This window comes from Diadema antillarum, unplaced genomic scaffold (assembly GCF_040938485.1).
Source record: "Diadema antillarum isolate AM-2024a unplaced genomic scaffold, OU_Dant_1.0 seq00002599_RagTag, whole genome shotgun sequence".
In the NCBI taxonomy this organism is placed as follows: Eukaryota; Metazoa; Echinodermata; class Echinoidea; order Diadematoida; family Diadematidae; genus Diadema; species Diadema antillarum.
The window spans coordinates 1-12,891 of NW_027273199.1; the positions used below are offsets into that span (position 1 = coordinate 1).

General features: G+C 35.5%; 1 protein-coding gene across 1 annotated transcript; it reads left to right on the forward strand.

The window, feature by feature from the left end:
• Nucleotides 1-515: 515 nt before the first annotated feature.
• On the forward strand, nt 516-1,553 carry LOC139714986 (uncharacterized; the record flags this gene model as incomplete). Its single annotated transcript, XM_071626630.1, has 1 exon — nt 516-1,553. A coding segment is annotated over one exon (1,038 nt), but the record flags the coding sequence as incomplete, so codon positions are not given.
• Between the last annotated feature and the right edge of the window lie 11,338 nt (nt 1,554-12,891).

Below are 12,891 nucleotides of genomic sequence, written 5' to 3' on the forward strand. Positions count from 1 at the left end.
TCTTAAAAGGCCAACCCACACAATCCATTTTTCTCTACATAAGTATTCAAAAAATGGTCTAACAATGCTTGCTATTATATAAAAAAATTTAAAATGATTCTAAAAGCCTCAAAATCCTTAAGATGATCGTAAGATTAATGCCTTCAATTGTTCACACAGGCCTCTTAAGGCGTTAGTATAAGAAAAGCCATATGAACGGACATTCGTAAGGCGACCATACGAGCGACTCATAGCGTTCATATAAGACGTTCGTCAGCCTGCTCGTAAGGAGTACGTACACAATTCGTACAATAAAAGTTGAGTTTTAGGGAGTACAAAGCCACACGAATGTGTTTAAATCCTCAGTCTGCTCATGGTGTTTGAAGAGGAAGCATTTCCTGAAGAAGAAATATAAGACCAAAAGGAAGCCTATCAAAGGGAAGAGAGCGAAGAGGAAGACTGACTAAACTGACTAAATTTCACTTATTTTGGATATCCTCCTGTTTTATGTGAATCACACAACTTCACCAAACGAGGGATTAATAACTACTGTGCAAGATGGAACCACTGAAGTCTGCTCGTCCACAGCGGGTGGCCGCCACCAAGCCGAAAAACTATGGTCCTGCATCGAGAAAAATCACTACCCAGGTACATTCAAAAAGCCCGCCAAATCCCAACGCGAAGGTTGCCAGCCCCACGCCACTGACTCCGGCCGCCGTGCAGCGAGAGTCATTAGGCTAGACGGTCAGGCAACAACCAGCGATGCGGAATCAGTGGAACTAGTACCTGATGACGTCACAAATATGGCCGCCGGATCCACATCGGTAGATGAAGAGAACACGCAACACGCCGTTCCCCACGAGAAGGAAGGCAATGCCATGGCCTCAACACCTACCCATATCCTTACACCAGGATACTTGGATATATACTTCAAGCAGGCAACAGATCGTTTCCACTCTATGATCCAGAAAGCAGTGGACCAATGTCTTGAGAAGCTGACCACATTGGAATCCAGTGTTGATGCCTCCATACAATTCGAAAGGAAGCGTGTCGACGCTATTGAGGAAAATCAAAAGTTGATGGAAAGCAAAATGAAAATGATGGAAAAGGAAGTCGCCGAGCTCCGTTCTGAGGTAATGAAAAATAAAATTGCGGCGAACAAAAGCGAAAGAATCTCCAGGCGGAACAACGTTCGCATCGTTGGAGTCCCGGAACCACCACAGGACCAGAGGGAAGATTGCGTTGAAGCTGTTGAAGGCTTACTTCGATCCAAGTTCGAGATGGAAACGAAACTGGAACGAGCCCGTCGTGATGGTCGTAAGGTTGAAGGCCGTCCAAGGCACATCCTAGTTAGATTTCTCTCATATCGAGAAAAGGTAGATGTGATGCGTCGTGCCCGGGAGGCCTTAAAGGATGAGCGATGCTTCGTCGTCGACGACCTCACCCAGAGTGACCTGGAGGAAAAACGAAAATGGAGGGATCAAGTCCAAGAAATGTACAAAAAAGGGACCAAACTGAGTTTTTATGCCGGGAAATGGCGCCAACATGGAGGCATTCCCTTCAACTTCAAGTGAGTAGTTAAACATCTTCCCTCATTCATTCACTCCCTGATCATCGAGTGAACATGGTCAGTGGAAATTTATGACATTATTTACTGTTTGACATAATACATATACAGATTGATTTGTTTGATATATACAGATTGATAATATTTGTAGTAAACTCTTTATTGAAACCTAATAATGCATCAGTTTCAAACTGTAATTGATACATTTACTTGTGACATTTATATATGCCTATACTACGATGCAATTTCGTGATATAAGACCGAAGACTGAAAACAATCGTAATTATTATTTAAATATGCATTTATATAAGACAACTAACACACCGTACAATTTCACTACGATAAAAAAGCTCAACATGTGTATAGATCATTGTGTATAGTTACCAAAATGCTGTAATGACCTTAAATTAGATCGTACTGCATGATCTGGTCAATTGATGTGATAAACTTTACCTTAATAGACAATGATATTATTGTAAAGGATGCCATTGTCCTGCCCAATAGGACCCATTTTGTCAAAACATGCATACTGCTTTTTCTGTTATTGTGGCAGAACTCCCTGTAACTCTTGTAGATTACTGTATGATTATGCCTGTACTCAATACTGTTAAAAAGCGAGGTATACACTCAAAATTGCCGTATACATTAATTTATTGACCTCCCCAACACAGTATGACGTTGTAATCATGCTGATACATCTGCAATATATAAACACAAACAAATCTTACTGTGTTCACCAGCAATGTACCAATATAATACAAATCTTATTGTGTATATTATTATATAGATACATTATGCACTTATATCTTGGAATGCCATTAAAATGACATAGCCAAAGGGAGTACAGTATACCAACGAAATACGCAGAAAATCATGTACAACGAACAACGTTTTATATCATTTGTTGCATGTTTGAGCACAAATCCACGACGAATGTCTTTATTATGTGGAAGAGCTTTCTTTTATCGTTGCTTTGTCTCCCCCCCCCCCCCATGAAACAAGTCAAAGTCAAAGGGGCAAAACCAAAATTAACACATTTCTTTTCTTTTTCTTAAAGAGGTCTTCGTGGATTTACGCCCACCACATCATTCCATTTGGATTTAATGAAATATAATTTTATTATTGTCATATTACTACTTAGAATGCATGAACTTTGCACAAAGTTTCTCTCCGTTAGTGCACATTCGTTGGCAGGGGTTGAGCAGCATGACTCAGTAATAGCAACTGAGATATTCTTTTTTTTAATCTTCGCGCACGGTCGAAGCCGTGAAAATCGAGTTTGAAGTCAGAGCATTAAAATTGGTCAAAACTTACGATTTTCTGATTTTGATATATTATTGGAGTCTAACATGTCTTCTATCATCTGTCGAAATTTTGAAGCAAAATGATCAAAGGAAAAATAAAAAATAGCATTTTTCTGAGCCATGTTTTTTTTTTTTTTTGGCGTTTCAACGAAGCAGAAACTGGTTCGAAAATTTGGATTGAGTGCCACAGATAGGTTCCGCCCCTAACAACGACCAGAGTGATCTCATTGATCAGTTTGCCGCTTGCTGCTAACCGAAGCGTAAAGCTCGCACACTGCCCAGTCGACTGGTGCGTGCGGGCGGAGTGCGCTATGCTCAGCTGCTTTTCACATCCTGGTCACTGATTGGTTGGTGAGGAGACCGCCGACGCTGATGTGCTTGAATGAACTCTTCGGGGGTTGCTAGGGGCTTACCTTCTATTGTCCAGAGGTGAAAACTGACTTGCATGTCCCTTGATCGCGATTGCGTCGAAAGGAAGACTTTTAGGGCGCTTTTCTCGAAACAGTGATTTTCCAGACGTCTCGACATACTCTCTTTTAAACATCGATATCTCCGCAGCCGATTATTTTTATAAAATGTGTTATATATCAATTTAAAGCAGAAAGATTAGGGGATTATATCATGCAATTTTCAAATAATCGACCTCGCCCGACTTTAGGATCATTTTGTTGTAGCGGGTCACAATTGGTCTGGATTTTCCTAAACTACCAATAGATAATGTATACAGAATTAATTTTTTATTTTTGTCAAGACAGTGTCCGTGCACAGTTACAAATCACTCAAGAATGTCCCGTTTGCACTCTTGTAAACTTGTGAACCCTTTCATTGTAGTTTAACACAAGAATTTTCCTCCAGATGTACATTCCTCCTTCATGTCTCACCTTCACAAACTATCTCTACGTAAATGTATAGACGTTCGAAGGGGCTTGTCAGCATGACTCTGTTAAACAACCAATCTAATTTTTTACCTTAACTGTTAGAACACCTCGTTCGTATGCTATTATTGGAGTAATTATATTTCTGTTATTACTATATAAGCGCCTTGTCTTCTTCTATAATCATTGTTATTTCATATTACGCATACGAATTTACCTCACCAACGTTAAGTGTAGGAGGATTCTATTTACTTTTGTAGACATAAATTTAGTGAGACTACATGATGTAACATTTGTTCTATTGTATAACATAAAAATTCTTTATTTTTGTCAAGACTGTGTCCGTGCACAGTTATAAATCACTCAAGAATGTTCCGTTTGCACTCTTGTAAACTTGTGAACCCTTTCATTGTAGTCTGACACAAGAATTTTTCTCCAGATGTGCATTCCTCTTTCATGTCTCACCTTCACAAACTATCTCTACGTAAATGCATAGACGTTCGAAGGGGCTTGTCAGCATGACTCTGTAAAACAACCAATCTAATTTTTTTTACCTTAACTGTTAGAACACCTCGTTCGTATGCTATTATTGGAGTAATTATATTTCTATTATTACCATATAAGCGCCTTGTCTTCTTTTATAATCATTGTTATTTCATATTACGCATACGAATTTACCTCACCAACGTTAAGTGTAGGAGGATTCCATTTACTTTTGTAGACATAAATTTAGCGAGACTATATGATGTAACATTTGTTCTATTGTATATGTATCAGTATCATTATTGTTATTATCAACTCACATGCACTGCACACCCCCACACATGCACACACTCACATTTACATTCACGCACAGACATTGCAACGTACTACACAAAATACATGGCCCCAGAACATCCATTCTCAACTTTGCACTCAAATCCTCATAATGACTCATAACAACGATCATCCTGACCAGGGTATCATAAGTAATCACAGTAAATACTACACTATTTCGGATTTCAATAATATGTTCAAATCTTCACTTGATTCCACAGCAAGTCATGTTAATAATTCCCGTAGTAATTCCACAAATAGGAATGATGACACTAATTATAACCCCATTAAAGATTTTAGCTTATTCCACTGGAATGCTAGAAGCTTAAACAGAAATTTTGATTCATTTGAACTACTTCTTCTTTCTTTACAAAATTTTCCCTTTTCCGCAATCGGTATAACTGAAACTTGGCTAGGGCACACGTCTCCAAATTTGTTTAGCCTTGATAGATATAAAATATTTCGCTCTGATCGTAAGAGAGGTAGAGGGGGAGGGGTAGCCCTATATATATATAACGAATTGCGAGTAAAAATAAGAACTGATATTGATATTGAAGGTTGTGAAAGCCTGTTTGTGGAAATCATCAATGATAAAATGAAAAATAAGATAATTGGTGTTATATACAGACCACCAAATCATAAAACCGAAACGTTTTTAGAAAATTTTGATGAATGCCTCAACACGATTACACAAGAAAATAAGGAAATTTATATTATGGGCGACTATAATATTGACATGACGAAAATAGATACTTTAGCGGTAAAATTAAAAACTATTCTTTTTTCATATGCTTTCCATTCCCATATTGATAACCCAACAAGAATATCCCAAACATCTAGAACCTTGTTGGATAATATTTTTTCTAATAACTTTTCTGTAAATAAATTCATTAATGGTATCTTATATTATGATATATCTGATCATTTACCGATATTCATTATTCTTCGTTATTCTGAAAACGTCAAAAGTATTTTAAAACCCAGGCCGATAATGTACAGAAAAGAATCAGACGAGAATATTGAATTACTTAATCTTGATTTAGTGAAGGAAGAATGGCAAGAAGTGTATCTTCAAAATAACGCCGATAAAGCTTATGATATTTTTCTAGATAAACTTTTATATTATTATCGAAAAAACATTCCTTTAGTTAAGAAAAAAACACGTAGAAAGAACAAACATCCCTGGATTACAAAGGGAATCATCAATTCAATAAAAACCCGTAATAAATTGTATAAACTGGCGATTACTACCCACAATACAAAACATTTTACAGATTACAAAAAGTATAGAAATATACTCAGTAATTTGATTCGTATTTCTCGTAAAATGTATTATTCTGATAAGTTTGATAATCAAAAGGATAATGTAAATGGTTTATGGGAAACTATATATGAAATAACAGGTAAAAATAATAAGGAAACATCGTCCGTTTTTTATAATGACAACAAAGAACTCACAAACCCTGATGAAATATCTGATGCTTTTAACTCATACTTCGTAAATATTGGCCCCCAATTAGCTTCAAAAATAAAAAACAAACATGTTCATTCAAATTTTACTGAATTTCTTCCACCAAACTGCGACAAATCCCTTTTCTTTACCCCAACAGATGAGGAAGAAATACTGGAGATTGTTAACAGATTAAAGCCAAGTAGATCTAGTGGCCATGATGAAATAAGTGTTTATATACTGAAGAAAATCATCAAACAAATAACCACACCTTTATCTTACATTTTCAATCTTTCACTGTCTTCTGGAATATGCCCAAACTCATTAAAAATTGCGAAAGTAGTTCCAATTTTCAAAAGAAAAGACGATCCTTCTCTTTTAACAAATTATAGACCAATATCGTTATTACCTAGTATTTCTAAAATTCTGGAAAAAATTATTCATAAACGCCTGTACATTTTTCTTCATGTAAATGACCTACTTATACCTAATCAGTTTGGATTTAGAAAGGGCCATTCCACCGATTTAGCTATAATTCAATTGTTAGATAAGATTACTGAATCTTTTGCAAATAAAAAACATTTTATAGGAATCTTCATGGATTTATCAAAGGCTTTTGATACCATAGATCATGATATATTAATTTACAAATTAAAAAGGTATGGTATTCGTGGTTTAGCACTTTCTTGGATTATTGATTATTTATCCAACAGAAAGCAATATGTACTATTTAAGTCATCTAAATCTCCGAATTCTAATATTGTATGTGGTGTTCCCCAGGGATCAATTCTTGGCCCCCTACTGTTCCTTGTATATATTAATGATATAATAAATACATCAAAAACTCTTAAATTTATACTTTTTGCAGATGATACTAATATTTTTTTACTCCCATGAGAACCTCGAAACACTGTTTAATACTCTGAACACGGAAATAGATAAAGTCTCCCAATGGTTTATATGTAATAAATTATCCCTTAATGTCTCTAAAACAAATTTTATACGTTTCAAACCTACTGCTTTACAGAACTTTAACAGCAGTTATAATATCAATATTGATGGATTATCCTTAACTGAAGTAAGATCTACTAAATTTTTAGGAATCACAATTGACTCGAGTTTAACTTGGAACGATCACATTCATAATATCCACACGTCTGTCTCAAGAACTGTAGGAATTTTATATCGACTGAAAACTTCATTTCTCAAAATTCCCTGACTATTCTATACAATGCATTGATCTTACCACATATCACATACTGCAATATCGTTTGGGGAAACTGTGGCTCAACTAAAATTAATCCAATTTTTACTCTCCAAAAACGTGCTGTACGTTTGATTACCAATTCCCGTTACTTATCCCCATCCAATCCCCTATTTCGTCAACTAAAAACATTGAAAATTGAGGATCTTCACACCTTTCAAACTGCTGTTTTTATGTATAAATATACATTTAATTGTCTTCCAAAAATTTTTGATGGCTTCTTCACTCCAAATTCCACCGTTCATTCATATCCAACACGTCAGTCGTCCGATTACCATCTCGAAAACCCCAGAATCATTTTAGCTCAAAAATCATTAAAGCACAATGGACCAGATATTTGGAATTCTTTACCCCCTAATTTAAAACAACGTACGTCGTTGAACATTTTCAAACGAGAACTAAAAAACACCCTCATAATCCAGTATACTTCTGACACATAAATATTCATACCACCTGGTCAACAAACACCCTAAACAATGAGTTCACGGCCATAACTGAAGTAACATTCACCTCATCACACTGATACACAAAATAACACTCAACGGACAAACCAAGATTCATCCGAACACAATGCACACCGCACTGCACCGCACGTCCTTCGCACAATTACTTCCCACTCAGTGAGTGGCAAGATTTTCTTTATGTATCTCTTCGTTGTGCCCTTTGCACAATTTAATACCCCCCACTCAGTGAGTGGCAAGATTTTCTTTATGTATCTCTTTACCTGGGGCCATCTTCCTCGTCAAGTTTAGCTTATGATGATGGTCCCCTGCATTTCATTTTTATCATTTCCTATTGCTTCCTTTCATATATGATATTCGTTCTTGAAAAAAAGAAAAAAAAGAAAGAAAATGTATGTAAGATCCAAATGTTACGAATATTAGCTGTGTAAATGACTATGTAAGAATTTTGTTGATTTGTTGATTTGTATTGATTTTGAAATGCAGAAATAAAAACTGAACTGAACTGAACTGAACTAAGAAAAGAAAGAAGGGAGATGCGGAAGAAAGAGAGAGAAGAGGTGAGCTGTAGCAACAGCCTCTTCATCAAAAAATACTTTACTTGCAGATACAGCTGCAGTTGCCTTTGTGGTCTTCTTTTGGCACTTAGGTCATTTTGACAGTATCAAACTTTCAACAGTAGTAGAATAATTCAATGTAATATAATATAATATAATATAATATAACATAATATAATATAATATAATATGATATAATGTAATGTAATTCAAGAATTCAATATTTCATCATTAATACAGAAATATATGGGAGTTTCATATTCTGGCAACAATATTGAGTTACATCATCCATAAGATTCGTTGTCAGTCACAGTCAAAATAGGGACTTTTTGTACACGTTGCATCATGATTTCAGAATAAGCTGTTGCTATGCAGTGTGGGGATTCCCTAAATCGCACTTGAAAAACCTTTAAAGGACAAGTTCACCTTCATAAACATAAGGATTGAGAGAATGCAACAATATTAGTAGAACACATCAGAGAAAGTTTGAGGAAAAATTCGGACAATCGACTGCAAAAGTTATAGAATTTTTAAAGTTTTGATGTTGGAACCGACTGGATGAGGAGACTACAAGAGGTTATGACGTCATGTGTGTACAAGAATATAAGAAAATATAAAGGGAATTCCACACAAAAAAAAACACATTTTTCTAGCACAATGAAATAGCACTTGACTAACCGCTTTCAGAAAGCAGGGAGATTACTATCCTTAAAGGGATCGTATTGTTTTAGTTGAGACCTAATTTCAGGTTTCCAACATTTTTTGGTGAGACAATGAGAAACCTCTTATGAAATATGAAAGAGCATGTAATTCCATGAGGAATTCAACGTTTATTTGACGAAAATTGGTTTTGAAATGGCTGAGATATCGAAAACAGAGCGATTCCAATAAGTGTGGGACCCACACTTTTTCACGATCGCTTTGTTTTATTTTGTTTTTGGATGTTTCAGTCATGCCAAACCCGATGCTCTGTACTATTTCATAAGTGTTTCCTTGGTTTCTCGCAAAAAGTTAAAAGCCCAATTCTGATCACCACAAATACTGTACTATCCCTTTAACATAATCTGGCAGTATCAAGTTGATGGAATGTGTAATTTTCATGAAAAATGATTTTTGTGGAATTCCCTTTATACTTTCTTAATATTGTTGTCCACACATGACGTCATACCCTCTAGTATTCTCCTCATCCAGCTGTTCCAACACCAAAACATATTTAAAAATTCATAACTTTTGCATCGATTGTCCAATTTTCCTCAAACTTTCACTGATGGAGAAATAAAAGAAACTAAAACAGAAACAAAAACAACTAAAGTTTACTATGATTAATCATCATTTACAGTATAGGACGAGTTTTTTGTTTTGTTTGTTTTTAGCTGGATTACCCAAAGGAATGCCACAGTTTGAGGCACATCTTCCGGGTTGCAGCTTCATCCTGTCACCTCGTGGGGACAATGGGTGTTGTATGGCGCTCGAATATCCCTGAATATAGAGTGCAATGAAGGCGTAAAATACACCGTGTATACTAATAGGCGGCTGTCCCGTGGGGCGTGTAGGGGGCAGATATGAAATAGGTTCAACCTCAGTTCATCCGTTTCACATTCCGGATATGAAATGATAAACAGAATATAAGTCAAGGTGACAATAATTGTTTTTCTATATGAGTTTATTAAAGCATTTGTCTGATGATAAGAGCAAGCTCTTATGAAAATGCCATTAACGCTATATAATTACTTATAGATACTTAAATAAGAGAAGTACAGAAGTCCATTGATGTTATCTGTAACACTGCCTCTATAAGATTGAGTGCATAAAACCACGTGATATTGAGATTTAAATGAGTTCCTGAAATATACATATTTCATTTTCTAAAACATTTTATTACAGCTCTTCATTTTTTACATTTTCACTGGTTTATGCATAATTCTATACATGACTACATTTACTTGAAACTGTGCACCATGTGTTACATAATATAATAGATACTGTTATATTTTTGAAGTATTTAATGAGCACTAGTAACACAGACTCGTATTCAATACAATATAAACGACAGTAACGTTTAACATGAAGGGCCATACAGCTAAGACTGTATAATTCAAACCTGGAACATTTACATGCATTGTGTTTTCTGCTATTATAAGATCTCTTGTAGGAGTCAGGCTGCCAACAGTCTCTCCTAGTTCTATCACCTACCTGATCGAGGGAAGTGTCAATAAGAGTGTTCGTGAGATCTTTTGAAATTCAAAACCTGCTCTACAAACCACAACCAGCTATGGATACAGCGGGAAATGTTGCAAGCTTCTCATCAAGTGGAAAAACATGGTGAACGTGACCAAAATGACATGCTATAATGGATGTTCACGGCCCCTCGATGTTAAAGGCATAATATACCATTTGCAGATGAAACAAAAACCCAGCGTTAGTGCTTCAAAATAGTTTTAAAATGTGGCTTAGGGATAGAAACAAGCACTGTAAAAAATTTGGACCAGTATAATCGATGTTAAGTATCGATAAATATAAAAAAATATGAACAATGATTATAATAAGAATGTTTCCAGATTAAACCGTCCTACAGTTATGATTTAATGAGAAAAATAGTGATATCTCCTTATACTTTTAATAGGCTTTATTGCAAACATTTTGTATGGGACAGGATGTTTTTGTGATACAACTGACCTACACATATGCATTAAAAGTGATATTATCTTGAACATTTTTAAATCACTGTTCCCAAAGATATTTAGGACCTTTAAATCACCGATGTGATTTTCACCAGAAACCTATAATGATTACACATAACGGGAACAAAATCATATCACGTTACACCTGAGGTAATGTGGAATATACCATCAACAGATTCAATTCTCAGTTCAATTCAACCATGCCTTGTTTCATCAAACAAAAGGTAAAACGTACTAAAAGCGTATTATATTTGACGAATTATATTGTTCTCCGTATTCTATAAAGAAGTTCAAGTTATAAAGAATCATGCAACATAGTCAATGTTTATTGTTTTTGTTTTCTTTTCTGACTTAATTATAATTGTATTCAAATTTGAATTTGAAATTGTATGCAGTTTACAGGCCTTATGTATTTTTGTTCTTCTCATGTTGTTCACGGATTTGCGGAACAGCTTTACTGAAGCAGATTGATGTGATTAGATTAAATAAACTGAAGTGATTAGATTAAATAAACTGAAGTGAAACTGACCGGAAACCGAAATATACAACATGTGTACAGATTATGTGAATAATTGCATTATGTAGTACAGATGTAATACACATTTAAAGTATATTTCCAAATGACGAATAATTTTGTATATTAAATGGCCCCTCGATCGGATATAGGCCTATGAGAATATCACGGTAAATATAACTAGATTGCTCCCTTTAATCACAATATCACTTTCGTTCTTTCTCTCCCCCCCCCCCCTCTCTCTCTCTGTCTCTCTTAACCTATTTTTTCTTTTCATTCATCCAGTTTATTTCATCACACTTACTCATCAAAAAGTTCGGAGACTTACACGCCGAGTTACATAATAATGACACTTTTAATAAGATAACATCTTTAGAGTACATCCATAGCATGATTGCAAAGTTGCAAAGCATGTAAAAATACACAAACAATTAAAAGTCACGTCAAAAACACATAAGAATTAAATAAACCTAGGAAAGTTAAGGAGAAAAAGAAAACAAAGCGAGGAAGAGAGAAAGAAACAGAGAAGAAGAAGGGAAGGGGAAAGAAAGAAAAAGAAATCTAGAAAGTAAGGAGGAAAAACGAAAGAGAAAACGCAGGGATAAAGAAGGGTTTATAGCAGAGAAAGAGATAGAGACAAGGAAGGGGGGGGGGAGTTGGTGCAATTAAAAGAAGTCACTTTATACGCCCTTCTTTAGTCGCTTTATGTTTATACTTTTCAATCCTCTCTGGTCAGCTGAGAGAGGATATTCTTGACTCATTAACGACCTAATGGGATGCAGTCTGAGAAGATATAATAATGTCGTGCCTACAAAATGTTCTGTTCCATCATAAGAAAAAGCAGTTTCAATATATTATTAAATTCATATACATAATGAGGGAAAAGTAATACCGCATACTAACGAGATGCTATAATGGATGACCACAGCGATTAGTGACATGACATTGAATCTGTGGGTGTTGTTCATTATTCCGAAGGTTCGTTAATCCGAAACACACAAATTCCCTATACCTAGGTTCGTTAATCCGAACATTTGTGGCGTTATTCCGAACGTTCGTTATTCCGAAGATTTGTTAATCCGAAAATGAAATTCGGAATAACGAACCTTCGGAATAACGAATCTTCGGACTGAAGAGCCTTGGGAATAACGAACCTTCGGAATAACGAGCTGTAACCGAATCTGTCTCTAGATGTGAGACCACCACAATCACTTTCTATTAAGGCTATAAATCTTGTCACTTTAGAGGCATGGCAACATAATATGGGCACACCAAGTATTGTTACAGAGTACAGTACTAAATCGCGTGCTGAAGGGCACTCAAATTCGTATGTGTCATTCACATTGTCTTGATGAATCACCCAGTTACGAGTAGTGTTTGATCATGTGACTGTGATCATGGTGATTGTTGTGATCACTGAAAA